Source organism: Equus przewalskii, chromosome 17 (assembly GCF_037783145.1).
Source record: "Equus przewalskii isolate Varuska chromosome 17, EquPr2, whole genome shotgun sequence".
NCBI classification, from domain to species: Eukaryota; Metazoa; Chordata; class Mammalia; order Perissodactyla; family Equidae; genus Equus; species Equus przewalskii.
In genome coordinates, this window is record NC_091847.1 from 53,120,951 (window position 1) to 53,140,207 (window position 19,257).

Consider the following 19,257-nt stretch of genomic DNA (forward strand, 5'->3'; position numbering starts at 1 on the left):
ATGAAAATGTTCATACAAAAATGTTTTCCATCAATTACTACTGGGTAAAATTGATATTTCTAGGAAGATGTGTCATATGCATCTTAGGTTTAGCATATATCCCTGTCAAGTGGCAGGAAATTCATAATCTAGTTTCAGGAGAGCAGGCCTGGGTGACTGACGGAGGCCTCAGAGGACCGCTTCTGGCAGCAGGCCTGACTACATGGCCATGGTGCATAGCAAGAGGAATCTGGAAGGTAAATGCCTTAATAATCCTGTTCTAGTCCTACTTTACAATAACTTTAATTACTGTATTCTTCTATCTATTTGGTTAAAAAAAAAATCCAGGCCTAGCTCTTACGCTGCCCCCAAATCAGTATCCCTTACACAGAGGTTTAGATTTTACAAAGTACTTCGCCACACACACTATTTCATTGCCTCCTCACATTCCTGTTTTTACACAAAGAAATTTCAGCGATGTTAAGGCATTTGCTCAGGGGCAGATAATCAGTAAGCAAAGGAGCCATGATGGAAGCCCAGTGCTCCTGACTTCACGCCCTGCCCTCTCTCCACTCTGTGGTGCATCCCTGGGACTTGGGGACGTGATTACTCAACCTGTGATAAGACTGACTTGCCTTGAGTAAGGCCCAGGGTGACAAAGACCCAGAACCATCAGCAAGCAGAAATATTCACAGATGAAAAGGACCGCCCCCAATTCACTTCTAAGCCTGATAAATGGTTTACAACAAACAGAGAAGTAAGGTCAGCCTTGGTGATTCATTCTGGCATTTTTAAAAGCCTCTTTCATTATTTTGATGGTGGTGGGTAAAGTGATATGTTGCTCTTACTTAGATACATGCAGATCCTTTGTCAAATGTCTATTAGGGCTTCAAGGAGAGTTACGGAGCAGCACGCCTGTTTTTGTTTTTGCGTTGGCTTTTCCGGTTCCTTAAATAAAAACCAATCAACAAAACTACCCTCTAAACCAATGAACTGAGAGAGCAGTCTTGTGAGCAACTAATTAAGCTGTCTTTAGAAATAGGTAATGAAGCTTTCCATTAAAATTCACCAAACAGCCACACACAATTTACAAGGTGGAAAGCCATCCCAATCTCATGGGTAAACAAGTAAGGAAGTCTTAGAACAGAGATTCCAGAGTGGCCAATGCAGTGAGTAATTAGGATGCATTTTATCTTTAAAAGAATATAGTATTTAAAAAATAGGGGTTTGGGGTTCTAGACATGTGGCCTGAGAAGGTGTAAATACTTTACATAGCCCACAAATTCATTTAAAGAAAATACAGAAATGGTCAAAGTATACATGTACAATACAAGGTTCTCAAATAGTTTTCATTCAACAAATATTTTATTCAGTATTTACTATGTTCTGGGCATCAGTGAAACTGTGGCAAATATCAGAAAATAAGGCTCTAGGCTATTTACATAAGGACTAGATATTAAGCCAATAAGTACATATTTCATGAGTTAATAACAATTGGGATAAATACTGGGTGGGTAATGGATTTTTTTCATCCTTTTTTAATCCTAATAATCACATTTTCTAATAAAGGTTGAATTTATTTGTGAAATCTATGTCAATGCCCTCTTCCCAAGCTGCTTCCTCCTCTCCTGGTCCTTCTGAGATTCTAACAGGTGACTTCTACCCGTCTCTCCATCCCAGATCTCTCTCCTTAGAATATGGACGTGCCTTCAAATGGCTTCTAATGCCCAAGCCACAGGGTAGCCTGCTGACTGCCTCATACAGTCCTCTTACCAGAAATCATGCAGACAGGGAGGTGTCATTTATAAACCCTCCTCCTTAATCTGCCTAACCACCCCCCCACCCTTTCCATAGAGTTAAAACAATTAAAAAAAAGTTTTTAATTGAAGTTCAGTGTTATCTATAGTTAAGAGGTTAAAAGCTTGGCTCTTGAGTAAAGACTATCTGTAAAAGACATTCAGCCCTATTTACTAGTTATGGGATTGTAGGGGAAGTCTCTGTTTCTTCATCTGTAAAACTGGAATGATGGTGGTCCTACCTCATAGGACTGTTGGGAGGATGAGATGAGCTAATGTATGTAGAATGTATGGAATGGATGTAAAGTACGCATTCTCAGTACCCAGCAAGCAGAGAGCTCTCAATGCTGTCAAAGCCCAGGTGGTGGTGGTGATGTCGAAACTGCCATCATCATACTCAGAACAAAGAAGACGCTAAATGTGGAAAGAATGAGGGCACAAAGTTCATGGCACATTTGTAACTCTCAGTGAATTCTCCAGACTCACAGATGAGTGCTTGTCTGAATGAGTCCAGCTTCCTGCCCTTACAATACTGCCAGAATAGATTTAATACAAAAAAATATGGCCATTTTCTTACAATGGCCACTTCTTAAATGTCTTACAGCTAAGTTTTTAAAAAAGTAATGGCTGCCCAGAGGTGCAAAGAAGAAAGGCATTTTAAATACTGTTTCCTCATTTGATAGCTGAAATGTATGCAAATATGAACTGAAAACATGTTAGAGAGAAAATCTGTGACAACATAGGTATCTTAGCAACATAGCTGACTAAAGGATGAGACTGAATTGAAAACATTTGTTGTGTTAAGAGAACAGGTGCCACCTGAAGTACAAAGGATGCTTGGGATTCAAAAACTGCAGTTTTCAGTTCTAAAGATTGTTGAATCATTGTGGCTTAATACGTAGGATCAAAACAACTATTATTGTGAAGGAACAGTGCAAAGTGCATGAAAATTTATGGAAAAATAAAAACCCTCTGTAATGATGAGTTCCAAAAAAATGATAGAAGGAAAAGGGAATTTGGGTGATATCTACTATTGGTAAGCTTAAAGTTTATTTTTCTTCCTACAAATTCAAGCACAAAACTTGTTAGAAAATTGCAAGATGAAACTATTTTCAAATGCACGTCTCAATAAGGAAGACATTAAAATAAAAAGTATGATGCTAAAAAAATAGCTTGCCCAAAATATCTCCTCCTGCGGATCAGCTGTAGATTTTTTTTAAGTGGATGCTTTTGTTACATTTTTCACTGTTAGAAATCTCAAACCATGTCATCAGTTGAATAATGTTTCTTTGTTGTTTCCAATTTTAAAAGAACCCAGTCTTTGAGATACTAAGTATAGAATTTAAAGTACTCTTTTATACCAATGGTACTGCTTTTAATGAACGACAGCATATTAAATTAGTTATTGTGGGTGACAATTTGGATAGTTTTCTTTTCTATCTCTATCTCTGTTGTTTCTGCTGTGGATTACATTAAGTTTAGAGTTCTACACCTCCACATTTGAAAAACTCTCCAAAAGAGAAAGAGTTAGCCTCATACCAAATGATGTAAAAGATAGCTGGGTCTGTCTAGGGATGGTTTTCTTGAGGGAAAGTATTGTTTGAGTTGCAAGCTGAGTTAGCTGCTTTTTCCACAGAATACCATTTTTTACTTGGAAGAACAACTAACATAAATTTTGGTTACTCAGACTTGGCATTTTCTCAAAACTGAACAAAGTGAGCCTGCCGCCTCAAAGAAAACAACTGACAGTCAATGATAAAATTCAAGCTTTCGAGTGAAAATAAGAATTTTGGAAATTCTGTACCTGCCACCCTGAACTTGACAGCTTCCCACTACTTAAATGACTTTTCTGTTGAGACCAATAATATTATTAACAAATGTGATTTTTTAACGATATTGCATAAAGAAACATGTCAAGTTTAGAAGAGCTACATAACTCAGTGAACCAATATTTTCTAAATGACCAATGCACATGTTACAGAATCATGAATAGCTGAAAGATCCATTCAGAGTTCAAGACAGACCAATGGATTTTAGTGTAATAGAATAAGAAATGCTTATTGATAAGGTTTCAGATTCCACATTGCAAGTAACCTTTAAGAAACTATCACTTATCCAGTTTGGGTGTGATATCAGAGAGAAATATCCACAATTATCTGAAAAGGCTGTTAAAATACTCCTCTCTTCTCCAAATGCATATTTTTATGAGGTCAGATTTTCTTCACGTACTTCAACAAAAATAACATATCACCACAGACTGAATGCAGAAGCATTTATGAGAATCCAGTTGTTTCCTAATATTAAGACATACATTAAAGAGATTTACAGAAATACAAAAAATGCCACTCTTCTAATTAAATTTGTTTCATAAAATATGGTTATCTTAATAATAATAATAACACTATTATGTTAACATATAGTGGGTTTATTTTTAAAGTGAATTAATAGATATTTTTTAAAAATCTGTTTTAATTTCCAATATGGTAAATATCAATAGATATAATCCACATAAATAAAAGCTTTTTGAGGTCCTCAACTATTTTTAAAGTGTAAAGGGGCCCTGAACCCCCAAAATTTGAGAACCGCTGATCTAACCCATTAGTTGTAACCTTTACTGTGCAATAGGATCTCACACACACACGCATATAGAAAGACAAACATATTAATCGATATCTGGACCCCATGTTGATTCTACTGAATCAAAATTTCTGCAAGCTTCTCTATTATATATAAAGCTTCATTGGTGAGAACACTGATCTGATTTGGCTCCTTAATCAAAAACTATTTATGACTGCATATTTTAGAACTTCTCCAAAAGTTTACTTTACATTAGTTTTTTTCATTTTCTTCATTATTTTATTTCTCAAAACTATTATCATAATAATATCTTTAATTTTTTTCTTTTATAGTTAGGAATGCTAATCTTTATTCATTGTTATTGGTTTCTCTGTTTCTGAGAGATACCGTGGAAAACAATAACCTGTCAAATTCTGTTGAAAAGCTGAGAGGCTTCGTTTGCTTCATTTTTCTTTTCTGCTTCTAAATTATAGTAAACTCTCTATAGTAAGCTTTACATATAGTCTCTAGAGTATTGATTTGAAAAATACTTCACCTACCTTCAAAATCTTGTTTATTTAGGAGGAGACTGTCAACTCAGAGGTCTTTTGTCAAAGAGCTAAGTAAGCTTCAACTTTGATAATGAAATGCTAATAAGTACTTTGAAGACTGAAACGATGAAAACCTTAAGATGTCAACCTGAATTTAAGTCAACTGTTGAAAATGCAAAAGTGCGCTGACATCTTAAATAAATATGACACGCTTTATTCTAAATCTTAGTTACCAATATATTTCATTAATACACAAATTATGTTAACCATTTAATCTGGTTTAGTTATAAAAACTTTAGAGAAACTTATCCAGATCTCATTCTACTAAGTTACTGTGATTTGAAACATGTTGAATTATTGACAGCTTTGCACATTTATGTACAATTTACACTATCACATAAGTATAAAATCCTTTCTTATTTATTTTTGTTGTTCCTATGAAAGGAACAAGACTATCCGGATTTACACATTTCTGTGGTACTTAAAGAAGGGAGGGGAGTATTTGACACAAGCAACCATCAGAGAACTGAGCTACAATATAAGGAAGGATGTTTTGTTTCATTTTTTTATATTAAAAAATTCAGTAGTCATAGGTTTACTTATTCGGTAAATTTGAATCCTTTTATTCTTTTAACATTTGATAAGAGATTATTTTAAAAACTGAACATAAGGGTTGCAGATCTAGAGTGCCACGTCTCAATGGATGAAGGGCCCACGTGAACCACGCTTCAACTTCCTGGGGACGGTTCCCAGGTGTTTTAGCCTCTCCCTTTTGAGTAATCCAGTTACTCAAAATATGGTGACCCACTTAGTCTACATACTAACACAGGCCAAGGTGCAGTCTCTACAATGACACCAAGCGGCATTTGGCGGAAAGGTCTGGTTGTCCTCTGTGATTTCATTCTTAAAAATAAAGGATGCACGATTACGACACACCTGTAGGATCCTGTGATAACTCACCATAAACCTATCACCCCCAAAGATACCCATGTTATTATAATACCCACCCTCAAAAGGATTCCTATAAAGATTAAAGGAGATAATCTGGTAAAGGACTTTGCACACTTTCTGACATACAGAGGCTCAATTAAGCACTAGTTATTTCTGTTATTCTTAGTTTTATAACCCTTAGAAATGTATTTTGGGGAGCTAGAAGATACTTTCAATGTCCTGAGGCCAAAGGTAATTACGTCACTGGCTCAAAGATTTACAATCCCAGTCAGTAGCAGAGCCAAGCCTGTACTTAAATCTGCCTGTTCTACCTCTTAGAATCATAAAAAGTTCTCAGAAGTACAGAATCTTAAGTCTGAAAAACGTCTTGAGGGTTAACAAAGAGAACTTATGGGTTGTGAATCATGACAGTTAGAAGGGACCTGAATGACATCTACAAAGCTGAGTCCTTCAGTTTACAACTGAGGCCCAGGGAGGCTGATGACATGCTTAAAGTGACATCATTAAAGTCCTAAGACGAGGATCCAGATCTCCTGTCCAAGGAGATGCACAATAAAAAAACGGTTGTTTTGGGTGTGTGTAGGGGGGAATGGCTGGATAAATAGGAGATAACATGCCATAATCAGGGGCTGGCCCCGTGGCCGAGTGGTTGAGTTCGCGCGCTCCGCTGCAGGCAGCCCAGTGTTTCGTCGGTTCGAATCCTGGGCGCGGACATGGCACTGCTCGTCAGACCACGCTGGGGCAGCGTCCCACATGCCACAACTAGAGGAACCCACAACGAAGAATACACAACTATGTACCGGGGGGCTTTGGGGAGAAAAAGGAAAAAAATAAAAAAATCTTTAAAAAAAAAAAAAAAAAAAAAACATGCCATAATCAAAGCTCCTTTTGAAGAGCTTCTATGTGAGGTAAAGGTGAATCTCTGTAGAAAACAAGTCTTAAAAAATAAGGAATTAAGAGAGGACGGGAGGCTGGCCCCGTGGCCAAGTGGTTAAGTTCGCGCTCCGCTTCAGTGGCCCAGGGTTTCACCAGTTTGGATCCTGGGCACGGACACAGCACTGCTCATCAGGCCATGGTGAGGCGGCATCCCACATGCCACAACTAGAAGGACCCACAACTAAAATATACAACTATGTACTGGAGGGCTTTGGGGAGAAAAAACAGGAAGAAAAAAACAAAAGATTGGCAACAGTTGTTAGCTCAGGTCCCAATCTTTAAAGAAAAAAAAAAAAAGAACTGACAGGAATAGCATAAGGACAGCATTTGAACTAGATGCTTGGACTGCTCCAAAGCTACGACCAAACGCTAGCATCTACGGCTACAGAAAGTCTTACGAGTCTTAACACCACATCAAATGCTAAAGATCTACTACTATGTAAGTATTCTGTCCTAGAGAGAAAAATAAATAAATTTAGCTTAAATGTTTAGAATATTTTTGTATAAAACCACAAGTGAGGCCGACCCAGTGGCGCAGCAGTTAAGTTTGCACATTCCGCTTTGGTGGCCTGGGGTTCGCTGGTTCAGATGCCAGGTGTGGACCTATGCACTGCTTGTCAAGCCATGCTGTGGTAGGCGTCCCACATACAGAGTAGAGGAAGATGGGCATGGATGTTAGTTCAGGGCCAGTCTTCCTCAAAAAGGAAAAAAACCCCAAAACCCCGAAGTGAAATATTAAAAATACTTGTTTTACAATCTAACATCACTATGATTTACAAAACACATATATATGAAAAAAAAACCCCCTTTGTAATAACTATGAACACCGCTTCCAAATAAAGGCATCTGTCCTATTCACTATTTAGGCAAGGATTTTGGGGGGTTTTGTCTATAAGGGAACAAAGGGAATTCACTATTCACACTGAAATAAGTGGTAATTAGAATGTTACGTCTGCAAGATAGCAAAATAGTCCTAGTTTATATAGCAGTTTCAGCTAAGCCCCTCTTGTGCACGCTGCAGATGGAAACTATGAAAATCCATTCTCCTCCAAATGCTTCATTAATTTAGAACTGGGTAACTCTGAAGAGCAGACAAGCTTGGCTATGATTACATATGAAGCTAATGTACAATTTTCTACATTCCACAAATGCAGAAATATGCTTCTCTCATATAAAGTTTTACACAGTTTAAAGATATAGAGTATTCCAAGAAAAACAATTGTACACGCTTTTAAGTTATCCTGAAAGTTAATTAACTTATAAATCTAAATTTTTGGTTAGTTATCCTTATTCCTAAAGAAATATTTATTTTTAAAGTATTAAATATTCTGGAAAGAAATCTTTTACTTGAAGGGAAAAATTCATTTTGCAAAAATAAACAAAATTCTAAATTTAGAAAGTCTATTAAAAAGACTCTAGTGTAATCCTAATCTGAACTAAGCAAAAACATTTTCACTTAATGATTTAAAGACCGATTACTTAAGGAAGATTTATTATAAAAACATAGCATGCAGGAAAAAGAGCACTGGTCACTTAAGAATGAGATTTCTTGGAAAAACACTTTCTCTCTATATATCCCTGTTTCTTCATTTTTAATATTCTAGGTGTACAAGATGGAAAATTTGCTTCATGAGAAGATCCATGGTTGTCTTGTTCAGTACTGGGCACAGTAGCCCAAATAAGGTACTCAATTACTATTTATAGAATAAATGAATAAAAAATATATTAAGAGATTGCTTAAGTAATTACTATATACTAACACAATAGAATATTATATAGACATTTAAAATAATAGAGCAGAAATACACTTATTCACATGGAAAGATTTTTCACAACCTAATTGTCAGTAAAGCAAATTACAAAGTAGTTCATATAGAAGAAACATGTTTACATGTTTTCTCTCTTTCTTCTCTCCCTCTCTCTCTCTCATACACACATACACAAACTCTGGAAGGATAAACAGGAGAATATTATTGGTTATGTTATCTGTCAATAGTGGGATTTGGTGTGATTTTTATATTCTTACTGTTTTTCATTGCTTCATTATTTTTGTAAGCAATGAACATGAATTACTTGTATAATAAAAATATTAAAGTTTAAAATAATCTTTGCATAGGAAGACTAGAAGGAAACCCACCAAAACATTAACATACAGTCATCTTTGGATGGTGGAGCTATGAGCAATCCCCTCTCTTCTCTTTTTTTGATTTTACAAAATAAGATTTTACAAAATCTTATTTTTAAGATTTTTTAATAAAGAACATGTATTTCTTTAAGACTAAGATAAAATCTCTTAAATTCATTAATTACATTTATCAACACATGATTCATTTTTTTAAAATTTAAGAATAGTCTTAGGTAACACGATTGGACTTGTTCACAAATATGACCTATATATATTAGCAGGACACGATGAGCTAGTCAGTGCAGATAAAACATTCTTATGATTCTCTACTACTTTCACACTCTGGTACTCCCCTCTCTCCACCACTATTCCCAGTCCTCCCAGCCTTAAGAAACACGAGACCACCACAAGGTGGCCAATAAACGAGGCAGAGTGCCAAAAGAGGGTCACAAGGGGTTTAGAGCGCCTGAGGCCCACTTGCTTAGCAAGCAATTCCAGATCACTGGAAGGCCTGCTCTAGTCAAAGTGCATTGAAACCATTACTAAAATTAACATGCAAATCATTTAGCCTATTTTTAAGAAATCAGAGTGAAGTCAAGGTTCTGTTTATATTAACATTCCCCTCATTCACTCACATTCCAATAGGTTTTTCTGAGGGAGGCAGGAGAAAAGTTACAACCATGTCTCCAGAAATTTTATACAACCCATAGTCCACCTACGGGGGCTTCTTACACAAGGGAACACTGTCCTTCACCTGGGACCAGGCAGAGAACTCTCTAGTCTACAAGACTCTTGAGTGGGTTGCACCTGCAAGTTTTCAAAGATTCTAGGAAAAGAAATCTAAGTGCTCTAGTGGCCTTAATAATGCTGGAAAAACAAAAGCTTTAGTGGTGGTCCATAGAGAATTCTAAAATCATATCACTGCCACAAAGAATACCTTTTCCCCTTTGAGTAGACTAGGACAGGGAAGCAGAACAGTTTTTCTCATTGTGACACCTGGTAGAGCTCACAGAGAGTAGGGGACACTCTTCTTTCCCATCAGCTTCTTTCCCTACTCCTGTGGGACCTATTCCGAGCCAGAGAGGAATGGCAAGGGGACAGCCAGTGATTAAGGGAGAGCTGGCCACCTTCTAGCTGGCCGATTGCTTCTGGCTCAGGTCCAAGATCCCAGCAGAGCAGAGACCTTCCTCCCTGTACCTAAGAATCCTCTCTCATTGTGTACCCAAATTGATTGAAGTCCTTATTACAGGATAAAAAGTGAAGAGTCCATAATGATAGGATTGAAACCTTCAACAACTTACAGTGCCTTGCAATCGCTACTACACACCAATAATTCCTTAGCTGCTCACATTTCCCTAAAAAAAATGACCTGAGAAATTTTTACATCTAAAATGTACTTAAAGATAATAAGATGATGTGTTTATAATAAATAAAAAGAGAAAAGATGACAGTAAGGAGTGCTGTAAGTGTGGAAAACTAAAACATAAAATAGGATGTCACCTGTCATATCAAAACTTTAAAAAAATTTCTTGTCCTGATAGAAATCTAATCAGTGGTTTCCCTGGGGCAGGGGGTGGGGGTGGATTTTCTACGGAGGGGCACTAGGGAACTTTCTGGAGTAATGAAATATGGTATATTTGATTGTAGTGGTGGTTCACAGGTGTATACACTTGTCAAAGCTCATCAAACCATACATGTAATGGTGTGCATTTTACTGTATGTAAATTATACCTCATTAAAGTTGACTTACAAATATTCTTGGAAAATGAGCCTATAAAAGAGATATAGGCTCATGTGTAGAGTTTCTGCATTACAAGGAAAACCAGGACTTTCTCAAGGGGCAGAGGACTATAGTTTTTTCCTATGAACTTGGGCAGCAGCCCAAAGTCATTCTAAAGTTACTAAGCAAACTACCCACAACAGGGACCCCTTCCTGTTGAGTGGGTGGAAAGATGGCAGGTGTAAATCTCTTAAGAATGTGCTAAACAACCCACAGCTTGTATATAAAAGCTTCTGCTTTTGGAGGGAAATTTTACAGTAAAGGTGACCTTTTATCAAACAGTTCTGGTAAATAAGTACAAGCTGCACTAACTTAGAAATTATCCAGGAAAATGTTTAAGTTGTATGAGATGTAAAATTTAATCATGTAAATTAGGTCATCAGGAAATCTATAGCACTTAGTGAGTTTTCACTGAATGGTTTTAGAAGCTAAGGAAATAGAGGATAACAGGGCTGATTCATTCAAGTTACTGAACAAACCAGTGAAACGAACGCAGCAGCACACTTAAAAAGAGGTAACAAACACGGGCAAGATGAGTATCTGTTAGAGATGTTTATAATTTCTTTTTTGTGTGTGTGAGGAAGATTGGGCCTGAGCTAACATCTGTTGCCAATCTTCCCCTTTTTGCTTGAGGAAGATTGTCACTGAGCTAACATCTGTGCCAATATTCCTCCATTTTATGTGGGATGCCACCACAGCACAGCTTGATGAGCAGTGCTAGGTCCACTGGGTGCTAGGTCCTGGGATGTGAACCTGTGAACCCCGGGCTGCTGAAGCAGAGCACGCAAACTTAGCCACTACGCCACCAGGCTGGCCCCTAGATGTTTATAATTTCTCATTGAAAGAATCTAATTATTATAATATAACACTCAACTTTGAGCATTTTTGACTGGTTGTAGTAACTTGAAGGAGATCCAACAAGAGTTAAGAATTAACTCAGGAGGCCATAGAAAAACTGTTAAGTTCTCATAACTTGAGTGAGGAAAGGCTCAGGAGATGGCTATGACTTAGCAGTCTCTGAGAGGTCTAAATATTAGGGAGAAAAAGAAATGACTCCAAATATTAAGGGGAATGTGATGGAGCAAAAAGCATAAGATGAAAATTACCAATCCAAATCATTCAGCATGAGATCTAAGGTGAGGATTTACTGAAAGTGGAGAGCTGATTCTTTTATAAATGCCCACAAAGTTAGTGTGTGAGCATCAGGGGAAGGCCAGTTTGTTGCTTGATAGTCTCCACTTGCTTTGGACCCCAAAATGCTATTGCCCTTCTAAAGCCACCCGAGCTGATTTTTGTTCCACAAAATTAAATGAATGGGGATCTTGCCACCAATGATTATTTCCCCACCAAAACGCTAAAGCCTCTGAAATAGCAATTGTGAAAGAATTTCTAATGGCTTCCGTTTCCAACCCTCAACCCAGTAATTTAAGAGTTATTTTATTTGTTTAATTAGCCCATATACAGAAATCTTCCAAAACTGCAGCTGGCTTGGAAAATTACAATTTGGTCTTCCGTTGGCCTGGTTCTTTCGAGCTGAGGAACTAATATTTATCTTCCATCTTCCTCTTTCCATCTGGTTTTCCCCAACGGCTTTCAATTACTAATCCTTTCTGTGGGTGATAAGATGGAAGGACAGATGAGATTCACACAGATCATTTCCTGGGCCCAGCTGAGTTTTCTTTAATCATTACAAGCATGAGATTCTCTATGGGGTCCAGATTGTCCCCACACACGACTGACCACCACGAATTTGGGGAGATGCCACTCTGCCATCTTGGCTTGTTTGAATATATCCCTAAAGAGGTACACCTAGTCACCACCCTCACAAACTATGTCATGTCACAAAGACAATTTTTCTCTACCTCAGATGGTTTATCTGTGGAATGAGGAACGGCCCTCCCTACCTCATAGAGACAATCTAAAGATTGAGTTCTTAAAGAGAAAAACATAGAGTACCAAATCAAGTTGAATTACTACACTTTTCTTTCTCAGGCTCAGGACTAATTTATATTAAGGCCTTGGATCTGGCTGAATTCATAAAATATACTCATTTATTTGTTTGTTCATTTAGTCAGTCAACAACTGTTTATATAAAACTTAAGGGGCCAAATCAAAAGTGAAATAATATTGAGGCATTAAAGCCTTAAACCTGGGAGGGAATGTCAGAATGTCATATTAATTTCTAATCCATGATTCTGAAAAATTAGTGTTCTTGTCTACAAGAGTGTTTTCTATGATTTACTGGGCTATCACAGTAGCAAACTCAGATCAGAGAAGTACAACTTAATATTTATTGAACTCCTGTAATACTAGACAGATGATACAGGCAGCCTGCCTCCTGCTATCAAGACATCTAAGTGTTAATTAAATAGGGTAGAAACAATGAAAACATTTAAATGTAAGTTCTTTCAGGTGGGGCTTATTTCTTGTATATCTTTCATCAGGCTAGGCTCTGATTCCTTACAAACAGGAGGCATGCAATAAGTGCTGAATTAAATGCAAGTAATTTTGATAGAGATGAGTTAGTTCATGGAGACCTAAGAAGAAATGGGGACAATATTTCTGCCATGCCCTTAACTTGTCTAAATTCCAAGGTACCTTTTGAGTAACAAGAATTTGTTTATAAAGAACGCTCATGAAAGGCTATTTAGAATATGAAGTGTGAAGATATTAAGGCAAAGGAAGGAGAGAATTTGCCCAGCTGGAGTTAAGAGAATAGGCAGACTTAGAAGTTGGGGAAATTTGAGAAATCCTAATGGGCTCAACATGGAGTGCAGGTTCAATAAAAGTTCACTGACAGGCGGAGAAGCAGAAAGAAGGCTTCACTTGTCTTACACTCAGGGAAGCAGAGTTAAAATATTGGTCAATACTAAAATGCAAATACCACAGGAAAATAACATATTTTAGCCATAAAAGTCATTAGCGCATTATTGAGCAAAGACACATGCTTACTAATTGAACACAATTAGAGGTATCACAGCATAATTAAAAGAGAAACTCCACCTTCTTGATGAATCAATTAGGAGCCTTTTGATGTCATCTAGCGTACCAGAGGGCAGTTGGAGTACTGAAAAGATGGATCTTGAAGAGAAAGCTGAACATGTTGTTTCTAGCAAAGGCTGGGGGAATAGTACTCAGACCCATGAATGGGCATCTGGTTGATGATTGCTCTGACCCCAGAGTGCAATAATGTATCACACTGCCCTCTAGCTTTCCAAGTAAGGCCACTTCGTGAAATCTCATTAACATCTATAACCACCAGTGCGATGGCATCCACAGTCTTCATCTAGAGACTAGGGCAAATTGAGCCCCAAGGAGGTTAAGGCTTGCTCAAGACCACACAGATTAATACATACTTATATAGTTATATAGTGACCGTGCAGGCTTTTTCCCCTTAAACTCTATTGATTTCTTTCTTTCTCTTTTTTGAGGAAGATTAGCCCTGAACTAACATCTGCCACCAATCCTTCTTTTTGCTGAGGAATATCGGCCCTGAGCTAACATTCGTGCCCTTCTTCCTCTACTTTATATGTAGGACGCCTGCCACAGCATGGCTTGATAAGCAGTGTGTAGGTCCACACCCGGGAGCCAAACCAGTGAACCCCAGGTCACCAAAGCAGAATGTGCGAACTTAATCGCTGTGCCACTGGGCTGGCCCTCTACTTGATTTCTTAAGATGTTTACAGAGGAGGATAAACCCACATTAGAAATTCTGTGTGGAATTGTAGTCTTCCTCTTAAATAACAAATTGGACTTTTAATGCAAATAAGTGACTCTGGCCCATCTGGCAGTTCTCTAATAGCCTGTTCACCCCTGGAACAGCTGATCCTAACCTTGAACAAGCCAGAGTGGAGACTTGAATGTGTAAATGTGACTGGGGGAGAGAGGGATGGACGCGGTTAAGGCTGGGCTAAGAAGGAGGAGAAGAGGAGCAGAGCGTGGGGAGGAGCCGGGAAGCAGAAGCAAAGACCCCAAAGCCTGGGAAAGCACGAGGTCGAGAAATCAAACACAGTTTCCGCAGCTTGCCTCATGCCACCCACTCCTCTCATACTTTTACTTTTATAATGATTAAGTTTAAGCGTTGGCCTTCCTGCTGATTTCTACATTGAGATTATATGGATGCAGATAATGTGCTATATATTTTTGAAAGCAAATTCAGAAGATCTGCTTTGTGGGAGACTAAGACAATTAGCAGACCAGATTGCCTGTGCTCCTTTTGCTACTCCAGGGACAAAGACTCCTGTCATTTTATGCAGGTTTCCAAAGAAGGCCAGCAGTTATGGCAGTTTTGGGCAGGGCCCCAATTACATTTCCACTTGAAATTTCGCAAGGCTTTTCAATACGTATGCAGTCTGATGATCCCCAAAGAAGTCTTTAAGTAATGGAATTTAAATGTAAAAGAAATTCCTTAAGAACCAATTAATCCAACAGTAGGCCAAGTACTGCATTCATCCCCAAATTCCAGAGGAAGAACACACACACACACACACACACAGAGCCTATCTGGTTGGGCGAAGTTTCATAAAACCAACAGAGTGATTCTGCACATTTGCACACCCCTGCCATCACAGCTCATCCTCACACGTGAGGCAGGTTTGGAGCTGAGATGACTCAATCCAGAAGTAAAGAGGTTCTGGCTAGATTCAGAGTTCTGACTGACTGACAGTACAGTTTCTGAAATGTAAATTCTATGTTTTATTTGACATTTTATATTATTAACAGCTATATGAGACATTTTCTAAAGCATGGTTTTTGGGGATTTAAAATCACATTATTAACAAGTAAAATTATCATAAAAACTATTGCATTCAGCCATTGGTCCAGTATCTGTTGAAGTAAATATATTAAAATCACTACTTGGAAGAAGGAACTATTCAAATACAGTTCCAAGATAAATTTTTTAAAAGTAACTAAAAAAAAAAAAGTAACTAAAAGCTGGGTTCTTGGCCAGTCTGGGCTGCTAAAGTTAAGGCGCCTGCCCCCCACCTTTTTTGGTGAGGAAAATTGGCCCTGAGCTAAAATCTGTTGCCAGTCTTCCTCTTTTTGCTTGAGGAAGATTGTCACTGAGCTGACATCTGTGCCCATCTTCCTTTGTTTTATGTGGGATGCCACCACAGCATGGCTTGACAAGTAGTGCTAGGTCGTGCCTGGGACCTGAACCTGCCAACCCTGGGCCAGCAAAGCAGAGTACATGAACTTAACCACTACGCCACTGAGCAGGCCCCAAGTTAAGCCATCTTTAAAGAGAAGGAAGTCTGGCTTTTCAATATACTGCAATTTCATGACTAAATGTCTCTCAACATTTAAAAAAAAAAATTTTAAAGTCTCTCATCGATATTTCACACTGAAGAAGCAACTTAAAGAGTTAATGAGAAAAATGACATAGATATTGCTTGGAAAAAAAGTTTTCCCATCACAATAGGCCACCATATTTCCTAGGGACAACCAAGAATCTTTAGGATTTACTTCCTGTGGCCAAAAAAACATTATGGCCATAAAACCATCCTTCCAACCTTCCACAAAAGCTCAGATGCTCAACTTACTCCTTAAGGACTGAAAAAAAATGCACATGGAATTTTCCTCCTTCAATATTACAACAAGCAAAGACCTTAAGAGATTATCTGGTTCAAAATTTGCCAGAGTGGGTTTCATGAAACATTATTTTCCTGAAATGTTTTGAATAGTGGCAGGGTGACTCAGATAAGTTTGAGAGCACTCTTGGAGACTCACAATGCACACTAGGCCATTAACAAAGCTGGGAAGCCTAAAGAAAAGCAACAGCTAAGTGTTTTTTTTTTTAAAAAAACAATTTTTATCAAATCTATTTCAGCACAGAACTCTTTCAGCAGTAAGTATTTATTATAATCCTGTAAAATCAGTGTTTTGTAGAAAATCTCTTGTCATACATGAAGAAACTCAAGTTCAGACAGGCTAGGGGATTGTCTCCATAAGCTAAAACCAGACCTCACTTTTCAAATCCCACTTCGGGGCTCTTTCTAGTCCTATATTATTTCCTAAAACACCTCCCCTCCTTGAAGGATCACAGATTGTAAGATCCTTGGAGATCATCTAGTCCAAAACCCAACTGTTCAAAGTAGGGAAATGCAGTCTCAGGGAAGTGAAGCAATTTCCCCAAAGGGGCACACAAAATCAACTCCTACAGTCGAACTAGAACCCAGCTCTTAATTCCAACACTAGTATCCTCTTTAGGATAGCATACTAACTCCTGCAAAACCAACACTTTTTGCCTCTGCGGAAAAGGAATCCCAGACCAGAAGGGCTTTCGCTATTCAGGACCCGGTAAAATATTTACTAAACCACACTTGTGTCAATAGGTATTTTAAATCAATTAAACATGATTGTCTTTACTTACAAATGTCATCCACTGTGACAGGGAATCAATGTTTCAAGCTGTTGAACAGGTCATCATCCCTGTCCTGTTGGATGACACCTGTAAATAAAATAAATCTATTTTTGAGTGAGTAGATTTTAAGCCAACTAGATTTAAGATGCATGCAGTTTGAAGCAAAGAATAAATGATTCTTTTTTCTTTGCCAGGAAACATTCGCCCTGAGCTAACATCTGTTGCCGATCTTCCTCTTTTTTCCCCCACTTCAAAGCCCCAGTGCATAGTTGTATATTCTAGTTGTAAGTCCTTCTAGTTCTTCTATGTGAGCTGCCGCCACAGCATAGCTATTGACAGGGTAGTTTGGGTCTGTGCCTGGGAATCAAACCCAGGCCGCTGAAGCAGTGAGGGCATCGAACTTTAACCACTAGGCCATCAGGGCTGGTTCTAAAAATGATTCTTAATAATGTACTGTTGGAGAGAGATTTTTTCCAGAACCAGTTATTTCACTATGTAGCTATCACTGGCCATCAGCACAAGAGAATCCAGGTAATGTAACATGTAATGTTGCCAGAATTCATAAGAAATCATGGATCCTAGAGCTAAAAGTGGTCCTCTGGGTATTATCTACCTCAGTCTCTTGCATCTGTGAATATTATTTTCACTTTGTAGGAGGGACAACTAAGGTCCTGTGAAGTTAAATGAGTAGCCCAATGTTAAATAGCTAAGTGTCTTTAGCTCAAATCCCTTGATATTGAAAAGTACATACAGAACACATTAGCAAAGGCTACTCTACCATTAGGCTGATCAAATTCAAAAGACTCATAGGTACACATTTTAAAAAATATTCCACAAACGTTAACTTAGAATATTCTAGCATATCTGTATAAAACATAATATCAGTATTAGATATTTAAATACAAACATTACTGAAAAATGCCAAGAATGGAAAATAACCAAAAGTGAGAAAATGGGAGTTAGAGAGTTGAAAAGAACCATATTAAATACAGCATGCCATTTAGGATTCTAGATTCTGGTTATTCCAAAAAAAATTTGTGGTTCCTAACAAACAAGAGTTTATAAAAAACCATTTTCTACAAATTTTCTACACTCTGTAATTTAAAATGTTGGTTTGTCTGTAGCCACAAAATACCACTCTAAGTAAGATCTGCCAGAAACTGAAATTTGGGCTGGACAATGAAAATTTAAAATTTCCATTCTGTACCTAACTACTCCAAGATAACTGGAAGTATTTTAGGATAGGGCCTTGAGGTACCAGGGCTGCTACAATAACATTACCACCAAACTCAGATTGAGCGCTGCCCAGGTGCCAAGCACTGTCTATTTTACATGTGCTCTCTCATTCCATCAATCCTCACAACAACTTCATTATCATTACAGTTTCACAGATAAGAGCATCAAAGCACAGAGAAATTAAGTAACTGGCTGAAGTTCATTCAACTGGTAAAATGGTAGAATCTGCACATACATCTATTTGGTGACAGAATCCAAGCTCAAACCACTATACAATACTGTATTGCTTTAATACGGCAACTGAAGAGTCTTGAAAATCTAAGAATGAATTAACACAATTCTAATTAGAATACATAAAGTTGCCCCAATTAAATCCCACACAATATAAAGCATCAGGAAATTATTTTTCTTGGAGGTGAGGGGGAGGGAGGGACAATTATCACCTTAATGCCAAGCAATTAAAACTTCTGATGTTAACCTTACAAATATTATAATTAAAAATAACAAATGAAAAACTTAAATTGTCTTTTATAGTTAAAGAAAGTAAACCTTCCTCATTCAATTACGTCTTAAGAGGCCACAAAGAGAGAAATCCTCCTCTTACTCAAGACTGACTGATTCTCAACATAGTATAAGTTATTGATGGAGTGAATTTAATCATGCACATTTTAAAAATATGGATATATATCATTCTGCCAAAGAACAGAGCTATTTATAAACTGAATTACCTTTAAGGGAAACAAAAAAGTAATTTTGATAGATAATGCAACTCCTCAATTTCTTATGTAATATAACTATCTTTTCTTGATCATAAGTTATGCTTCTGACCAAAACCCCTGAACTTTTTTACAAGGGGCCATTTTCCAACATATTTTTAAAACTTTGAAACTGATCAAACAGGAAATAATCAGGAGTACAAAAATATACCTGACATATTTTAACTGAACAAGAATTAGAAATTTGCAAAGCTCAGCAGCACAGAA

General features: G+C 37.6%; 1 protein-coding gene across 6 annotated transcripts in view; it reads right to left on the reverse strand.

The window, feature by feature from the left end:
• CHN1 (chimerin 1) overlaps nucleotides 1–19,257 on the reverse strand; it is a 192,052-nt gene that overhangs the window by 64,838 nt on the left and 107,957 nt on the right. The window contains exon 1 of one of the 6 annotated variants that reach the window (XM_008536730.2): nucleotides 17,048–17,120. The exons of the other annotated variants lie outside the window; for them this stretch is intronic. Within the exon in view, the coding sequence (XP_008534952.1) occupies nucleotides 17,048–17,056 (9 nt within the window). The 5' untranslated portion in view covers nucleotides 17,057–17,120. Of the gene's footprint in view, nucleotides 1–17,047; nucleotides 17,121–19,257 lie in introns of those variants that run through there. 6 annotated transcript variants of the gene reach the window in all.